Genomic DNA, 19,609 nt, shown 5'->3' on the forward strand with positions numbered 1-19,609 from the left:
GGCCTGCCCCCGGCTAACTCCCTCTGGGTGTAAAACGGCCAGGTGGTTAACAGGGTAATGATAGAAGGAGCCGAACAAGCAAGCTTCCAGGACAGGGAGAACACAGCTGCAGCTTCCTCGTCTGATAAGGGGTGCTAGGTACTGCCACTGTTTCCTCCCCGCCCCCCACTCCAGGCTTCTAGTCTTGACTCATGAAGAGATGATCGGGGAATAGGGTGGGTGGTCCCCACTGGGTAAGCTGTCCGGATTGGGAGTCGGTCTCTGAAACTAAAGCTGGTAAGAACAGAAAAAATGAGCAGTCAGCTGTAAAGGTGACTTACTCCCAGAATGTGTTGAAATATAGTTCTCATGAAACTAGGGTTTTCTGAAATCTCATTGATGAGCTTCTAAGAAAATACAGTTGAGGTCAGGGCCCGCCACTGGAGAAGGGAAGTCTTGGAAGACCACATAGGTCAGGTCTAACAGTTTGGGGGTGCTAAGGAATCTAGACTTAGGATAGTTATACTCCTGCAACCACAGAGACAACCAGCAGGATTGAAAAGAGATGCAGCTTGTTAGTCATCTTTGAATTTCACATGTTTCAATGCCAGATCACAAAGTATACTATGGTATTAATATTTGATATTTTTATAAAGCCTTATCTTATAAACAGCATAACAGTGTTTAATTGTGACTTTTGGAAATACACACATGTACTATATGCCACAGTTATGTAATCCTGTAATTCGTTTTTTTCTTTTTTATAGTGATAATCTCAGAAAAACAAAAGTGGCCCAGGACTCTTGACCTTTCAAACGTCCAGACTAAGATAAACTGGTTTAATTTATGACAACCTTTCCTATGCAGGTAATTTTTCCATTCAGTGACCCCTTTCTCTGTCTTTCCCCCACACACCCTGTATTGTCTACCAAATTTCATGCATTAAGTACTAGTTCATTCATGATTTTATTAAATACATGCATACTTTGTCAGTTTTCTGGTAGTCATCATGTAGTTTTGAGTCATTCAACAAACATTTACTGAGCAACCATACTGTGCCAGACATCATGTTAAGTATTGGGGCTAGAAAGATGAATAAAACAAAATTCACAGTCCAGTGAAGGGAGCCATACATACAGATGATTGATAAAAGTAATTCTAGACACACCAGGCAGTGTGAGAAACACATGGAGGAAAAAAAAAAGGAAAAAAAGAAGAAAACACACACACACACACACACACACACACACAGAATGAGCACCTAGGAAGAAATCAGAGAAAATGTCTTATAGGAGTTGACCCCCAAAGTGAGTGCCTAAAAGATGCGTAGATGTTTGCCAGAAATTACATTTCAGTTAGCTTAAGTGGCCTTATTTATATATGTGATTTCCACAAGACTTTTGAATTATTGTTCCACTTATTGGAAACTTCCCTTTTGTTCCCCTGAGGATCCCAGGAAGTCAGCCCTTGTTTTAATGGAGGTGATAATGGCCAGCAGGAGTGAATTTTGGAAAATGGAGAGCTGGGCAAAGAGGAAAGTATGGCCATATTCATCCAAGAGGACATTCTGCTCAGCCAAGTGTTTTTGGCTGTTTGGCAGGTAGAGCTCTGTATAAGCACAAGGTATATCAAATTGCCAGAGCCTTTAGAGTCATACATTTCCTTTTCTCTTTTTTTTTTAAACTTTATCATCAACCTATTGATGCTGATTTGGTTTCCCAAGTAGACATTGCTGTAAGGGTTATGAACTGACCTATGGATTCTATTATTCCAGTTAATTTTGCATTTTCAATTATCCACCTAATTTAATAAATAAGTCCCCTTTATCAGTGTCTCCTGCAGATTTGATTACTATAAATCAGTCCCCAGAAACAGATCATCTTGCTGTGAACTGACAAAGTTGGGTCTGTGAATTTTCAAGTTGAGGACCACAGTGTGGCTGCAGACTGAAAAACTTGTCTTCTTCATTTTGTTCTTAACTACAAAGTCTCTACTTCTTAAGTCAGAGTGTTCTTGCATTGATCTGATCCAACATGCATATTAGCCATATTCTGATGACTCTCAGATTTAAATCACTGGATCTCTCCTCCCAACTTTAGACTCCTATATCAAAGAAGAGCATCACAAATGGTGGTTCCTCCCAAAATTAAAAACAGAATTACAACATGATCTGGCAATCCCACTTTGGGGAATAGGTCCAAACGTACTGACGGCAGCATCTCAGATATTTGTACATTCATTTTCACAGCAGCATTTTTCATAACAGCCAAAAGAGGGAAGCAACTCAAATGCCCATCAGTGGATGAGTGGGTAAAGTAAATGTGGCATATACCTACAACACAACGTTATTCAGCCTTCAAAAGGAAGGAAATTCTGACACCTTGCAACATGGATGAACCTGGAAGGCATTAGGCTAAGTGAAATATGCCAGTCCCGAAAAGACAAATATTATAGGATTTCACTTAGATATGAGTATGAGGTATGAGTAATTAAACTCAGAAACAGAAGTAGAATGGTGGTTGCCTAGGGCTGGGGGGAGAGGGAATAGGGAGTTTTTGTTTAACGGGTATACGTTTTGGTTTTTCGAGATGAAAAATTTGTAAAGACTGATTGCACAATAATGTGAATATACTTAACACCACTGAACTGTACAGTTAGAAATGGTTAAGATGGTAAATTTTATGTGTATTTTGCCACAATTAAAATTTTTTTTTATAAAGAACACACCTCGGGGCGCCTGGGTGGCTGTCAGTTGAGCATCTGCCTTCAGCTTGGGTCATGATCCCAGGGTCCTGGGATTGAGCCCCGGTCTAGGACTCCCTGCTCAGTGGGGAGCCTGCTTCTCCCTCTCCCTCTGCCCCTCACCCTGCTTGTGCTCCCTCTTTCTCAAATAAATAAATAAAATCTTTAAAAAATAAAATTAAATAAATAAAAAGAATACACCTTTTCTTAATTTGTCTTTTTCTCTTGGTGCTTGGAAATGAGCATTGGTATTGCTAGTTGTTTAGTAAATAGTTGTGGTTCACCTCTTAATGTCAAAGGCTTTATACATGAAAAGGTATCTGTGGAAGGAAGCTGCAGCACACTTATGGGAATATTCTACTGGGGGAAAGAGCATCTTTTAAAAGGAATATCTTCCCATTTGCCATACACACAGCAAACACAATGATTCTAAAGGCACATTTTGGGAAATTAGCTCAAAGTCAGAATGACATGGGGGTTGTTAACACTCTGATCCTCCTTTAAAATTTTTTTATTTATATATTTTTAAAGATTTATTTATTCATTTGAGAGAGACAGAATGTGTGCGCCCAGATTGGGGGAGGGAAGAGGCTGAGGGAGAGAGAGAATCTCAAGCAGACTCCTGCTGAGTGCAGAACCCAAACAGGGCTCCATCTCATGACCTGAGATCATGACCTGAGCCCAAATCAATAGTCAGACACTTAACCGACTAAGCCACCCAGGTGCCCCAAGATCCCCCCTTCTTTTTTTTTTTAAGATTTTATTTATTTGACAGAGAGAGAGAGAGAGACAGCAAGAGAGGGAACACAAGCAGGGGGAGTGGGAGAGGGAGAAGCAGGCTCCCTGTTGAGCAGGGAGCCCAATGTGGGACTCGACCCCAGGACCCCGAGATCATGACCTGAGCTGAAGGCAGACACTTAAAGACTGAGCCACCCAGGCACCCCCCCCCCTTTCTTAATGGACTATCAGGTTTTTAAGATTACTCACATAGCTTTTGTATTAAAAGAGTATTTTCATTTTAAAATGGGGAAATACCTCAACAAAAATCTAAAGACAGTCCAAATTCAGAGTGACAAGGAATTTAGTGTTGGATGTAAGCCTAGTCATGCTATAGGCAGTGGGCCTTCTCTATAGTTAAACCTACTTTGTGTCTAACTTTTCAAGAATTATTTGCTCATCTTCTCTCTCCCATTTGTATTCCTCTGCCTAGAAATGGGTATGACAGAGATTTGCCCATAACATTAACCTTTGAAAACAAAGTTCTGGAACCTGAGGGAACCATATTAACCCAGTTCTTTTTGGCTCCCTCTTCAAAAGGAAGTTTGATTGCCTTCCTGCACTAAAGAAGTTTAGAGAATGTGTCAAGGAGTGTGTGTGTGTGTGTGTGTGTGTGTGTGTGTGTGTGTTGATACCCAACAACTGAGTCTACTATTTGGCTGGGCAAAGAATCAATCAATGTCATTTATGTTGAGTCTCTAAAATGTGTGAAACATTTTTTAATTTCAAAATTATCATATAGAAAGAACAGTAATATATGGTGGGAATTGTAAGAAAACATAAACACAAATACACAAAAGCAGAGAACAGACTACTTCTAAGTTTTGACTGGTTCTGGAGGCAGGAAAGGAGACCAGATATCAGAATCCAAAAAGCATTTAAGATGGTAGTGACCACTTTAAAACTCTAGCCCTAGCACTGAGGAGAACACAAAAATGTATGATGTCCAGTTTCCTTTATGGAATTTAATCTAGTTGAAGATTTTCCATGGCCATGAATTATTCAACTTTGTATTGCCATTGGGACAATGGCAAAAACTGGCCACATGGGAAGGACTCGGTGAAGATTTGTTAAATGAATAGATAAATGATTGAGTTTAAAATATGTGATAAGTCCCAAACAGGTGTGGTGATGAGTGGAAATGAGTGGTCCGGTGTTTTGGAGTAGAGCCGTCATTCTTAAAGTCAGATTTTGAGGCTTAAGAATGTGGACTTTACCCTGAAGATTTATTATCAAGTTATTTAGCAAGGAATGGCAATCCGACACTAGTACACAGAATAAACTGGGGGGGGGGGCGGGCTTGGTATTGGAGGTAAAAATGTCTTTTAAGAACAAGGAGAAGGGCTAATTTTTTTTCCTAAGGAGAATCCATTTGAGGGAAGATGATAAACTTGAGTCCTTGGGTTAGGCATTTGAAGTCTGAAGTGCTGGTGAGAAATACACAGGCAAACTCCTGCAGGCACCAGCTAGAGTGATCCCTTCCGAGTTGAGGTGGACGTTGGAAAGTTCCAGCTGCAAAGGAACAGGGAGATTGTCCACACAAACCCCTTGCACTCCGTGGCTTCATTAGTAAGGCAAATGACACCCAGGGATGATGACGATGGTTTCGGTGACGGTGATGGTGGTGGCAGTGATGGTGATGTAATGGCAGCTAATGTTTCTTGAGCGTGCCAGGCCTTGAGCTAGGTTCTTTATGTACAGAACCGTATCTCACCGCATTACTCACAACAGCCCCAAGACGACAAGATAATTTTGTGACTCAAGCCTTTCTCGCTGATCAGGACAGATTTCACCCTCTCTAGAACCTACACGAGTGCACCTTGGGGGAAGTAGCCGGTATTCGGGCCCGGGCACAGCTCAGAAACGTGGAGACCCCTCTTTCGGAAGCGCTCCCCTTATTGGAGCAGGAATCCCGAGGGACGCGCGCCGCGGTGAGGGGCAGGCGACCAGTGCCCTCGAAGCACAGCATCAGCCTCCACAGCGCTCCGCCAGCCCGAGGTAACGGCTCCTCGCCCGCCAGGGGGCGCCTCGGTCCGTCCCAGGCGCCCCCGACCCCGGGCAGGTGACGCGGCTGCCCGCCCCTCGTGGTCCCCGCCCGGCGCGCGCCCGACGCGCGGGTGCCAGGCGAGCGATTAAACGGCGGGAGGGGTGGGGATGGGACGCGAGGGGTCACGTCAAAACGGCGTAGACAAAGGGCGGGCGCGCGCACGTCTTTACGCACGCCTCGGCCGGCGGCGGCAGCGGCCAAGGGCGGGAGGGATCGGCCACGGAGGGATTGGGAACCCCGGAGCCTCGCGGTCGGTGAGTATGACCGCGTTCCCGCCGGTCCTGAAGGTCACTGGCCCCAGGGGAGCCGACAGCGGGCCCCGGGGTTCGGGGCCGGCACCCCGCGAGCGGCCTGCGGTCTGGGAACCCCGTCCCTACGCCGCTCCGGCGTCAGGAGACACCATTGCCGCTTCCTGGGGTTTCCCGGCCCGTCGGAACGTTCCGCCCCCTCGGCCGCAGTGGAACAGTCCGCGCCCCTCCCCGGGCGAGCTCGCCGCGCCACCCTCCGGTCCCGCCGCAGCGCCCCGGAGGCCGGTGTCGGGTGGCTCCCGCCACTCCCCTGCTCGGTCCGGTCCCCCTCCGGCTGGGCTCTCCGGGCTTCTCCCCGCATCCCAGGTGCTCCGCAGCCTGCCCTCCCGGAGCGTGGAGGAGTGGAGCTTGGGAGGGCTGAGGGGGTATTAGAGATCACGAGGAGGCGCCTTCTCCTGTAATTTCTTTTCTTATGTCCTTTGGCTTCGCTGGGATGTAGATTTTCCTCGCTTGTTCTCCAGAGGGACCCATTTTTCTTTCTTTAGAATTTCTTAACCCCCGAGATCCCTTATCTTTCCGTTTTGATTTCACGCCCTGCATGGCATCCTCCTACCAGAGGGTCTTGTTTATTTACTCACTTCGTTTCACGTAGGATTTTAACTTTTGCAGTTTCAAAGTTAGAGAAAACGTACTGTAGGAAACATACGGTATTATTCTGTGGAAATAAGTTCCATACTGTACTAGATATAAGTGCCTCTCACTGCTCATGCCCTCAGTGCCATGGATCTTCTCAGTGATAACCTTCTTGACAGCATTTCCTTTCTGGTTCATTTTCCTTAATTTTGACTGAACTTTGAGTGCCTCTGCTTAGTTTCATCTCCTGTAGATTCTATCTCAACCCAAAGGAAATGGTGTGAAAGCAGTTATCCGTATGCCAGAGACTGTAGAAATGAGTCCTGTAATAATGCCAGTCTGGTATTCTCTTCTCACTTTGATAGGGTTTTTTGTTTGTTCGTTTTTTTACAACTTTGTATTATGGAGATTTTCAGACATAGACAAATAAATAAAATAGTGAGCCAGCATGTATCCATCATCCAGCCTCAACAATTGATCTTCAGGTTAAGCCTGTCCCATCCATGTCCCCCTTCCCTAAGCTCTGGGATAAATCCTTGATGTCAAAAGGAGCTTGAGATTCAAAATAAAAATCGTACTGTTGTATAAAATCATAATGTACTTTTTTGGGACATACCTACTCTTGGAAGTTCTTCAACTAAGAAATACGTAATAGCATTGGAGAAGGGCCAGAAAAGGACACCTAAAATGATCAAAGTGCCGGAGGACAGGTTGAAACAAAAAAGTCTTCAGATGTAGATGAGAACTTCCAGGTTATCTTTCTAACTTTTTCTTTTCTTTTAATTTTTTTTATTTATTTGACAGCAAGAGAGACAGCGAGAGAGGGAACACAAGCAGGAGGAGTGGGAGAGGGAGAAGCAGGCTTCCTGCAGAGCAGGGAGCAGGACCCTGGGATCATGACCTGAGCCGAAAGCAGACACTTAACGGCTGAGCCACCCAGGCGCCCCTTTTTCATTTTTAATGCACCCTCAGGGTCCATAGATGTTCAGAGACTTGTCCACATCAACCGGGAGTAAGAGTCCAAAGAGGCTGGAAACCTCTCCCAACTCCACATTCAGTCTTTTTTCTCCTTTACCATAGTACTGCCTTTAAGTTGTTTCTTTCAGGAAAGGGAAGTGTGTGGGAGGGCTATAATGAAGACTTTTACAGTGAAAGGTTTGGATGGGTTCATAGGAACTTTCCCATCAAATTCTGGAATAATAAAACTAGGGGTTATGTCTTAAAATATTTCTTAAGCCAGATAGGGGACAAATGAGAAATTCTAATCACAGCTTTTAGTAAATGGGAAAATTGTGACCTTAGAAGGGGAATACCAGACTGAGAAGAATTATAAACTTTAACAGATGTAGATAACATTCACAGCTATTTAAGAAAGAGTAACTAAAGATTTGGCATGCACTTCTGAAGTTTTGCTCTTGATAGCAGAGAGAATAGTAGCCTTCCATAGAACATCCTTTCTTGCCATTAAACGGATAAAAATCCTAGGCTGGATGTAACATGGATTAGGTGTTTGCTTTCTTTTTTGTTGTTGTTGTTTTTGTTTTTTTTACAAAACATAGTATGTATTTCTTAGCACATTTTGTGCTTGTTAGGTTTCCTTATCTCAGGAAAGACAGGTAAATTCAGTACTTGTACCTCAGTCTTCGCCCTTAAAATTGGAGGGGATATTGTACCTCCAAGGAGTGCTGTGAGCAAAGGAATCTTTGTATATAGAGTTCATCGAGTTTGCTTTTAAGTTTGGTTTATGTGATGTAACATAGTTGTTCATAAATTATTTTCAGGATGGGCTTTTGTTAACTTATGACTTAAATACAGTGGTCGTCACATGCATCCAGCTTATGGAAATAACTGCTGAGATAACAGCGTCGGCGTGTCTTGGTAAATCATTACCCTACAGACATGGGTGCAGGGAGAACTTTTATATTTTGTGTGGGTTTTGTGGTTTTTTTGTTTTTGTTTTGTTTTTTTAGAGAGAGAGGGAGAAGGGGGGGAGAGAATCTTAAGCAAGCTCCGCACCAAGTGCAGAGCCTTACACTCAGGACCCTGAGAGCATGACCTGAGCCAAAATCAAGAGTCAGCACTTAACCGACTGAGTCACCCACCCCTTGTGTGGTTTTTTCTTTTGTGTGTTTGTGGTATCAGAAATTTCTGAGTACAGTGGTTAGCTAGGATTCTAGCCTGGTAACTGGTTTCTGCTGAAGAATAAACCACTTATCTGTAATGCACATCACAAAATGTTACCTTTTTAAAAAATCTCTTGCTTTCTGGAGGTAGAAGCTGAGATTATTTGATCCTGGTTGAACTGTACTACAAAAGTGTTTTTTCAAGTAAAGTAGAACCTCATTATGGAGTGGCATTTACGTCTTTCTGTATAATTATGCTCAGGGGAGGACTTGACCAAATATCATCAATTCCATGTATCACTAAACTGCAAAATACTTATGATAGCATGATGAATGCTTTTTAAAAGCACCGAGTTTTAGAGTTAGTAGGAATGTTATAAAGCTTGCAGTTTTCCCTCCTTTAAAGGTACTCTCTGTCCTGTAAAACATGCATACTTTTGCACCTGCCATCCAGTCACAGGGCATTGTCTCCTTTCTTTGGGCACTCTTTTAGTTTGCCTTGTGTTTGCTTTGCACCTCCTTTTAAACTATAACCCCAAGATCTGCAATATTAGAATAATGCTTTGTAAAAAGTAGGAGCATAATAAATTTTTGTTGACCTTTTGAATTAAAATACCAAAAAACTGATGAGGAAATTGAAATCCAGGGAAGCTGAATGACTTAACAGACCAGATAGTAACAAAGCTATGCCTGAATTCTTACCTAAGGAGACTCCTGAGTTCCAATTCTAAGCTCCTTTATGGTATCATTTTCTTCACACAGCAGAGGAATGGGGAGGGAAAAAATATTTATGTATGTTTTTTTCTTTACCAGTTACACATATTTTATTTTCAGGGTCTGCTTTAAAAGTTTTTGATCAGGGGCGCCTGGGTGGCTCAGTCAGTTAAGCTTCCGGCTCTTGATCTCAGCACAGGTCTTGATCTCAGAATTGTGAATTTGAGCCCTGTGTTGGGCTCGATGCTGGGTGTGGAGCCTACTTAAATAAAATAAATAAAAAATAAACGTTTTTGATCAGTGCTGTCCAATAGAAATACAATACATACCATATATATGATTTACATTTTGTAACTAGCCACTTTTATTTTTATTTTTTTTTTCACCAAGTATTTATTTGTCAGAGAGAGCACAAGCAGGGGGAGCAGCAGGCAGAGAAAGAAGCAGGCTTCCCACTGAGCAAGGAGCCTGATGCGAAACTTGATCCTGGGACTCTGGGATCGTGACCTGAGCCGAAGGCAGATGCTTAACCAGCTGAGCCACCCAGGCATCCCGTGTAAGAGCCACTTTTTAAAAAGTACAAAGAAACACACGAAAACAATTTTAATCGTGTTTTTAATCCAAATTGTCCAGAATATCACTTCAACATGTAATCAATATACAGATTATTAATGAGGTCTTTTACATTCAGTTTTTCAGAGAACATTTAAATCCAGTGTGTATCTTATTTACATTTACAGCATATTTCAATTTGGACTTCCCACATTTCAAGTGCTCAAGAGTTATATGTGGTTAGTGGCTGCTGTGTTGGACAACAGAATCACTGTCAGCTGAGCATAAAGATAAAGGAGCATTTTAGGCTCTTAGTAATAAATTCTGAGATTAAAATAGTTTGTGGTTGTATTCATTTTTTTTTTTGTTTCTTAGTGATTTTTCTTTGCATAGTTAGGATTGTTTCAAGTTTGTAGAAAGTTGAACAAAGAAGTCTGATGGTCCACAAATTTTGTAATTTGTGATTAAATGCTCTCTCTCTCTCTCGGTCTGTGGGATCAATCTTCTCTCTCTCTCTTTTTAACCATCTTGACCATTTTTAAGTGTGTAGTCCAGTAATAATGCTTTCTCATTTTAACACTATTTAGTCACTGGGGGGAAAAAGCTTGATTTAAAAAAAAAAATAGCCAGTAACAAAACTAAGTAATAAAATAACCTAATAAAAAATAGGTAAAGATTTGAACACTTCACGAAAGAAGATAGATGCATGGTGAATAAGCAAACAAGATGCTCAATATCATTGGTCATTGGGGAAATGCAAACTAAAACTATGAGATACCACTTCACATCGATTAGTGTGTCTAAAATTAAAAAGACTGATCCTATCAAGTGGCAGTAAGGTTGTAGAGCAAATGGAACTTTTATACGCTGCTGGTGAGGATGCAAAATGATGGTACAACCAGCTTAGAAAGCAGTTTGGTAGGGCGCCTGGGGGGCTCAGTCGGTTAAGCGTCTGCCTTCGGCTCAGGTCATGATCCCAGGATCCAGGGATTGAGTCCCACATCGAGCTCCTTGCTTAGTGGGCAGCCTGCTTCTCCCTCTGCCTGCCATTCCTCTGCATATGCTCTCTCTCTCTCAGATAAATAAAATCTTAAAAAAAAAAGAGAGCAGTTTGGCAGGTAAACATAGACCTGCTTTAGACTCCGTCATTCCACTCCAAGGTATTTACCCAAGAGAAATTAAAATGTACGTCCATGTCAAGACTTGTAGATAGCAGCTTTATTTGTAACAGTCCCAAACTAGAACAATCCAGTTGTTCATCAGTAGGTGAATGCATAAGCGAATGTGGTATATCCATACCTTGGGCTACAGCTCAGCAGTAAAAAGGAATGAACTCGTGACAGGTGCAGCAATATGAATGACTCTCAGAATAATGGTGCTGAGTGAAATAAGCCAGACAAAAAAAGATTAAAAAAAAAAAAAAAGGCCAGAAAGTTGCTTCTAATTACATATACAGTACTTAAATGTAAAAACACTATCTCTGAGATGGAGCTCGCAGAGCAGCATTCAGGTTGGGTAATGAAATGTCTTGGGTCTTAAAAACCCCAGAAAGTTAAATTGTCCTTTCTTAGGCTGATTGCCCCTGAATATCAAAATATCCTGTGTCCTTTGTCCTTTTTTTCTTTTCCAGCTTCGAAGACTTCATGTTGCTGTGGGGGAACTTGGTACCAGGTTTCTTACTACCCAGTTCCAACTCAAGTTAGTCCTTTGTAGGCAAGGAGAAAGGTACGTAAGGTCAGAGTGACCTTAGCTAAGATCAAGACCCCCAAACTGACCCTGTTACTGTCATCTTTCTGGTGAGTTGAGTTACCCTTTAGCTTACTGTATCTTGACTTTGTCTTGAACCATTTATTTTATCTAGCATTGATGTCAGCTCAATGTATAGTCTTGATTTTTTAGCACTTCAGGTTCACTTCAACCTCTTAGCTCTGAGTGCTGCCCTGTTTCTTTGGAAACACTGTGTACTTCCTCCTAAGTACCAGCATTCCATTGAAGCAAATTTCTTATACTCCACTACTCTGATACACTTGACATTCAGTTCACCCAGCACTATTACCTATTCAAAATGGTAAATAAAATTTTAAAGGTAGCAAAAAAGATAAAGTGACCTCACCCTCACACTCCTAGAGGCAGCAGCTGTAGCCATTCTTGTATCTTTCCAGAGATCTGTATCTTTGCAAATACATATAAACTGTATATATTTTTCCTTTTTCTCCCTCTCAATTGGTATTTACTGTGGACATTGTTCTGCATCTAACTGGTAGATTGTTTCTTTATCAGTGCACAAGTAAATGTCTTTTTTCATTTAACAGATGAATAGCATTCCATTGTGTGTTCTGTTAATTGTGGACATTGATGTTTCTTTGGATATTACAAAACAGTGCCGCAGTCAGTAACCGTGCACGTACATCGTCTTGTATGTGCATCAGTACAGGGTTCTCAGCCTCAGCACCATCGTCATTTGGGGCTGGATAATTCTTTGCCATCAGAGGTGACCTACGTATTACAGGATGTTTAGCAGTACCCCTGTCGTCTTTGTACTCGTTGCCAGTAGCTCCCCATCCCAAGTCCTGACAGCTAACAAGGTCTACAAACATTACCAAACGGTAGGGGGAGTGTTGGGGGAAAGGGGAGAGGTTGGGGGGCAAATGGCCTCTGGTTGAAAACTACTGTTCTAATTTACCTGTTTTTTGTTCGTTTGTTTTTTCTTTTTTTAGAGAGAGTGTGTGCAAGCAGGGAGGGGCAGAGAGAGAAGGAGAGAGAGAATCTTAAGCAGGCTACATGCCCATCGTGGAGCCTGACGGCGGGGGGCGGCTCAATCTCAGGACTCTGAGATCATGACCTGAGCCGAAATCAAGAGTCGGATGGTCAACTGACTGGGCCACTCAAGCACCCCTCTAGTTTATCTTTAGGATACCTTTTTAGAGGTAGGATTGCTGGAGCTAAGGTTACGTGCATTTAAAATTCTGATGGCCGGGGCGCCTGGGTGGCTCGGTCAGTTAAGCGTCTGCCTTCGGCTCAGGGCATGATCCCAGGGTCCTGGGATCGAGCACCTGCATCCGGCTCCCTGCTCAGCAGGAAGCCTGCTTCTCCCTCTCCCACTCCCCCTGCTTGTGTTCCCTCTCTCACTGTCAAATAAATAAAATCTTTAAAAAGTAAAATAAAATTCTGATGGCCTTTACTGAGTTCTCTAAAGAGGTTGTACCATTTTTATACTCTAGCCAGCAGTATTTGAGACTATTTTCTCATTGTCACCAGTATGGTGGTTTATAAAATAATTTTTTTTGCCATCTCACTAGTTTTAATTAACATTTATGTGCTTTACAACTAACCTTTTTATTGAGCACCTAGTGCTTGTTAGGCATGTAGTATTTTTTGGCCTGTGGGTTTTGTGACATACTCTGAAATGCTTTCCTCTCTATCTAGCTCTCTTAAAGTTTGGTATTTAGAACTGAAGACAGGGGGCCCTGGATGGCTCAGTCAGTTGAGCGGCCGACTCTTGATTTTGGCTCAGGTCATGATCTCAGGGTCCTGGGATTGAGCCCCGTGTTAGACTCTGGGCTCAGCAGGGAGTCTGAGGTTCTCTCTCTCTCCCTCTGCCCCGCCTCCCACTCACAGATGTGCTCTCGCTCTCTTTTGTGCATGCGCATGCTCTCTCTAAAATCGATAAATCTTTAAAGAAAAAAACTGAAGACAATACCCTGGGTTTCTTCTGATCCCAATGGAATCATGGTACATACCATTTATTGAAATCTAATATGTGACAGACATTGTGCTTGGTGTGCTTAAAAAATGCATTATTCCTCTGTTGCCTAAGCATTTATGTTTAATGAAATGTTTTATTTTCTTTCTTTGAGTTGGTATGTGACATCTCTCTAGACATATTATGGTAGTCATGGTCTCCTGAAGTAGGATGTGTCACAGAGAGCTAGCTGAAAAGAAATGCAATTGGCCCTTGAACAACATGGGCTTTAAAGACTCCGATTCCCTGTACAGTCTAAAATCTGCGTGTAACTTTTTTTTTAAATTTTTTTATTCTGTTAATCACCATACATTACATCATTAGTTCTTGATGTAGTGTTCCATGATCCATTGTGCGTAACACCCAGTGCTCCATGCAGAATGTGCCCTCTTTAATACCCATCACCAGACTAACCCATCCCCCCACCCTCCTCCCCTCTAGAACCCTCAGTTTGTTTTTCAGAGTCCATCATCTCTCATGGTTTGTCTTCCCCTCCGACTTACTCCCCTTCATTCTTCCCCTCCGACTTACTCCCCTTCATTCTTCCCCTCCTGCTATCTTCTTCTTTTTCTTTTTTCTTAACATATGTTGCATTATTTGTTTCAGAAGTACAGATCTATGATTCAACAGTCTTGCACAATTCACAGTGCTCACCATAACACATACCCTCCCCAATGTCTATCACCCAGCCACCCCATCCCTCCCACCCCCCACCATTCCAGCAACACTCAGTTTGTTTCCTGAGATTAAGAATTTCTCGTATCAGTGAGGTCATATGATACATGTCTTTCTCTGATTGACTCATTTCACTCAGCATTAACACCCTCCAGTTCCATCCACGTTGTTGCAAATGGCAAGATCTCATTCCTTTTGATGGCTGCATAATATTCCATTGTGTATATATACCACCTCTTCTTTTTCCATTCATCTGTCGATGGACATCTTGGCTCTTTCCACAGTTTGGCTATTGTGGACATTGCTGCTATAAACATTGGGGGGCACGTACCCCTTCGGATCCCTACATTTGTATCTTTGTGGTAAATACCCAGTAGTGCAATTGCTGGAAAATCTGCGGGTAACTTTTAACCTTCCTGAAACTTAACTAATTGCCTACTGTTGACCGGAAGCCTTACCGATACGGACGATTAGGTTAACACGTATTTTGTGTGTATGTATCATATGCTGTGTTCTTATAAAAAAGTAAGCTAGAAAAAGAAAATGTTACTAAGAAAATCATAACAAGGGATGCCTGGGTGGCTCATTTGGTTGGTTAAGTGTCTGACTCTTAGTTTCGGCTCAGGTCATGATCTCAGGGTTGTGAGATCGAGCCCTGCATTGGACTCTGCACTGAGCATGGAGTCTGTTTGAGATTCTCTCCCTTTCCCTCTCCTTCCCCCTCTGCCCCTCTGCTCCCTTGTTTGCACATGCGTGCGTGCACGAACTCTGCCTCAAAATAAATAAAATTTTTAAAAAATCATAAGGAAGAGAAAATACATTTATGGTACTGTGGTTATCAAAAAAATCCATATATAAGTGGACCTGCACAGTTAAACCTGTACTGCTGTTCAAGGGTCAACTATATTTGATTCTTCAGTTAGAATCATAATAGTCCCTGTCTTGTGATTGGGTCAGAATTGGTTTAGATGACCTGATTTAAATGGAGTTCCCTCTGTTATTTTTTCTTCCAGGATCTTCTTTTTCTTGCTAACAATCATCAGAGTGTAAAATTATGATTTTGTGTATGCTTATTTGCTTAATGCTTGTCTCTAGGCATATTTGTTCACCACTAAATACCGCCTAACATAATGTGTGGCACATAGTATGTGCCCAGTGAATATTTGTTGAATGAACGAACTCGTCACTCTGAGAACTGAGGAGCACTGGAAATTGGGTCATTTGGGGGCTTAAAGGCCCAGATGTGCCATTCAGTGGGTTGAAGAGTTTAGTTAGCTTAGTGATGGGCTCTGTCACATTCCCTTCTAAAAGGCTGAGAACTCCTTGGTTCTTAGGTTTTTCTCTGGACCCTTTGGGCTGTTAGGGGAACTTTGGTCCAAGTAACTCTCCATAAGTTTGGCTGAAAGCTGTGGAAATTAAGAGAACGAGCAAATACTACCTCATGCTTATGGAGTCATGGTTATATTCACTTGAAGCAAAGTGATATCCTCTCCTAAATGAGCAGTTATCTGGAAATTGTGGTGTGGTAGAGCTCTGCTGTGACTAATCTTCTGATAATATTTCCAGAGATCAAAGTTTGTGTTAAGGAGGCCTAAGACACCAGTCTTCTGGCTTTAATGGCCGCTCTGCTAATCCAGCAAGATGTTTGGAACTCTGTCTGATAACTGCAGTTGGCTTGCTTTTTCTCTTTACTTCTAAGAATTTATGTGAGGATTGTTTAGCATTGGCCAGATAACTTGTTTGGCTAGGTTACTGTTCTCTCTGTTCTGGAGTCTGGCACCCATGAACATGAACTCAAGGGGTGGGGCAGGACCGTAGGGGGTAGTTCAGTGCCTCTGAGGGGAGAAAGGAGTGGCTGGATCATGGGTTGGCAAACTGTAGGGTCAGATAGTAAGTATTTTAGGCTTTGCTGGCTGTGGTCTCTGTCACAAATTATTCTTTGTTTTTTACAATTCTTTAAAGATGTAAAAACCATTCCTAGCTAATGAGTCTTAGAAAAACAGGCCAAATCCAGATTTGGCCTATGGGCCATGGTTCGCCAACCCCTGAACTAAGTGAGGAAATTAGTTTATAGCAATAACATGTTTAATGTTTGGGGGACATGAACCCAGAATAACCTTGGGAATTCTCAGTTGATTGTGATTCGAAGAAAAGAGATCTAAACTCTGGCATGGGAAGTCACAGTGACCCCAGTGTCCGTCATCTTGAGAACATGGAAATCAGGGTAACCATAGCTAGTGGGACGGAGGGATTTTGCTGCTGCTTTTCCACGGGAATGCTGGACAAGGGGGATAGGAATGGAAGAGTGGGACAGAGATGTGGCCTGAGAATTAAGCTGGAATTAAACAGGTGTAAAGAATACAGTGACTCAGCAAATTAAGTCTCAGAAATATTTCTAATTTCCTCAACCTCTGCTGGGATGTTGTTAGAAATCTGGCATGTAGAGTCGGTTTGGCCAGTTTATAAAAATGAAAGGGCAGGTTTGTACCTTGGATTCTGAGAACACCAAATTCTGATACATGAATCCAGATTGGCCTTGTGGTTTTTCTCCGACCGCAAGAAGTTCTGTAGAGCAGGCCTGGCATGAAGGAAGTGTTAATTTATTTCAGGGTAGTTTGGAGTTAGGAGGGCATAGTGGTTAAAGAGCATGGGCTGTGAGACAGATCCCCTGCTCCAAATTCCTACTCTGCTACTTAGTAGCTGTGTCATTCTGGGTAATTTACTTAATCCTCTGAGCCTTGATTTCTTCATCCTGTATCAAATAGCAATGGTAGTAAGAACTCCACCATAGGCTTGTGAGACTAACGTGAGGGTCAGATATGTAAAATGTTATGGGAGCTCAGGGTCTTTCGTGTTGTTAGTATTCAATAAACGTTAGCAGTGATGATGATCATGTGAGATTGGAAGAACTGGAGGATCCAAAATAGGAACTAGTATTTGTGACTCAGTGCCACGGAATAGCATGTCATTTTGATTTAATCACTAAATGCATGGGAATGTAATGGGAGCAATACTGGGTTAGGAGTCCGAAGAACTGGATCTGTCTCTGTCTGCCTTTGTTTCCTAATTGGTAAAACGGAAATAATACTGTTGACAGGTTATGAAAGAACCTGTGAAAGAGGCTCTACAAGTTCTAAAAAGGCACTGGACAAAATTTAAGGTAAAGGTAGTAACCTGCTTATTTGTTCAATTTCTCAACTTTCTATAAATGTATAGGAGCGGAGCCAGAAGGTGATTGGTGTGAAGCCGCAGAGTTTGCCAGAGATTTGAAAGGACGTTCCCAAGTGCAGGACTTGCATTGGTAACTTGTGGTTAGGGATAAGTAATATAAAATTGAAATACTTTTGTAAGGTATTTAAAGTAGTGTAGTTTACGAGTGGCTATGTTAATTTGAAAAAGCCAATTTGAAAATACAATTCAGACTAAGCCACCCTGGCGCCCCTATGGTATAGTCTTAAAGTTGAAACTATGCACCTATAAAGAGAGGGAGCCCTGCATGTGCTGATGAAGTACTCTTCCAAGATATGGTAAGCTAGAGACACAAACCCAAAATGCAAGTTGAAGAACAGCGTGCAGAATATGGCATCATTATTGTTGCCAGGGTGAGGGGGTGAGTAGTAAAGATAAGTTAGGATTTCCTCATATAAGGACAGAACAGGTTGGGGAGAATATGAAGCTGGTAACATGGCTGCATGTGCAGGCTGCAGAACTCTGGGTAGCTGGGGACAAGTAGGGAAATCTACTTTTTGTATTATAGATGAAATGTGGCATATATCCGTATATGATGGGTCTTTTGTCCAAACTTCTAAAATGTGGCATATATCCATATATTTTCTCTTCAAAAACTTGGCCACAGATGATATCGTTGGAATCGAAAGCTATACGAAACATCTCCGTTTGCTTCCCGCCTCTGCGTCTGCCAGACACCTACCTGTTGCTGTGCCTGTTCCCTTTGACCTTGATGCCTCAAGAAGCTGGCACTGACTCTAGGCTTACTCTAAAACAGCCCCCCCCCAAAGCATATTGATGTTTCTCCTCTTGATTTGTGTGACTGATGGTGTTTCTGTTTCCACCCCCAGCTTTGGCAGCATGTGAGCAACTTCTTGCCAAGAACCCAGGTCACCGCTGAGAAGGGGGCCTTAGGGAGAAGACTGTCCAGAGGAAACCAATGCCAGACACATCTGGAGTTACGCTCAGCACAGGCAGCATGAGACATTCTGTGCCAGCCCCTGGGTCCTGCTGGCAAAGACTGTAGCTCTCCAGACTGGAGGGTCCTGGAAGCAGCGTGCACCAGGAACCTCTCTAGAGGAAGAATGGGGCCAGATGTGAACTCTCTACAATGATCACAGTTTTCAGCTTATGAAGGAGTTTTAAGTAAAACAATTATTTAACTTCCACATATTCAAGTTCAATAGCCTTCTGTGTGAAGGCCAGCAGTCACCCCCTCCACAGAAGTTATCAGGATTGTTCTGGCACCAAGTTGAACTCTTCTTGGTACTTCTGGCAATGACGGATGTTCAGGACAGATTTATTTGCTAAATGCTCTTGACCAGGAAAGAAAAAGTAAAACTTCTGGAAGGAGCAGAAGGGTAGCAGAGCAGAGATCCCTCCCTCACTACTCACTTTCACAGAAACTCTGCCTGGATTCAGATGCTTGTACTGAAGATTGGTCCCGCCTTACTGACCTCCAAAGTCCATCGGTTCTGGGGAGAGCTGGTGTTTTTGGGCTGCCCCCTGTGGCCCTTTTTACTGTCCTTCTGCCCCCAGGCAGTCGAATGATGTGAACGTGGAACGGGGTTTGCTATCCTATGGGGACTCGCTGTCTTTCCCAGGCTGGTGCTAACTGACAGGACCATCTGAAGACGGTGGTTTGTTCTTGGGGTGGAAAGCGCTGGCCTTGCCTGGATCTTCCACCATGTTCCTGTTGCTGCCTTTTGATAGCCTGATTGTCAACCTTCTGGGCATCTCCCTGACTGTCCTCTTCACCCTCCTCCTTGTTTTCATCATAGTCCCTGCCATTTTTGGAGTCTCCTTTGGCATACGAAAGCTCTACATGAAAACTTTGTTAAAAATCTTTGCGGTAAGTTGTGCTGTTTACAAATGGTTGCTGCACAGAGGATGGAAGAAATGCTGTTATTAGTAAAGAGTTTTTCTTACCTGGCAGATGATTCTCTCTTTATTGCATACAGAGAAAATTGGGAGAATGGGAAGTAGCATTTTTCGTAAAAAAAAAACAAAAACAAAACTTCCCTAAATGTGTACTTGTGAAAGCCTTTAGCAGACTTTCTTTTCGAGCTAAGGTCCTTGTATGCTTGATTCTTCTGAGCAAGGGAACCTATTCCATAACTCCACACCTTGCCTATTTATAATTTCAAAG

At 42.7% G+C, this 19,609-nt stretch overlaps 1 protein-coding gene across 8 annotated transcripts in view; it reads left to right on the forward strand.

Annotated features, from left to right (window-relative positions):
- The first annotated feature begins 4,711 nt into the window (after nt 1-4,711).
- Nucleotides 4,712-19,609, forward strand: part of GPAT4 (glycerol-3-phosphate acyltransferase 4) — a 34,371-nt gene continuing 19,473 nt past the window's right edge. For 2 of the 8 annotated variants that reach the window (XM_073902535.1, XM_073902534.1), the window contains exons 1-3: nt 5,652-5,799; nt 11,446-11,611; nt 18,312-19,312. In XM_073902535.1, the coding sequence (XP_073758636.1) occupies nt 19,148-19,312 (165 nt within the window). In that variant the 5' untranslated portion in view covers nt 5,652-5,799; nt 11,446-11,611; nt 18,312-19,147. Of the gene's footprint in view, nt 5,497-5,645; nt 5,800-9,694; nt 9,820-11,445; nt 11,612-18,311; nt 19,313-19,609 lie in introns of those variants that run through there. The other 6 variants (XM_025886149.2, XM_025886148.2, XM_073902531.1 and 3 more) reach the window with 6 other exon arrangements.

Source organism: Callorhinus ursinus, unplaced genomic scaffold (genome assembly GCF_003265705.2).
Source record: "Callorhinus ursinus isolate GAN/ISIS: 27379988/994484 unplaced genomic scaffold, GSC_fseal_2.0 scaffold17, whole genome shotgun sequence".
Classification (NCBI taxonomy): domain Eukaryota; kingdom Metazoa; phylum Chordata; class Mammalia; order Carnivora; family Otariidae; genus Callorhinus; species Callorhinus ursinus.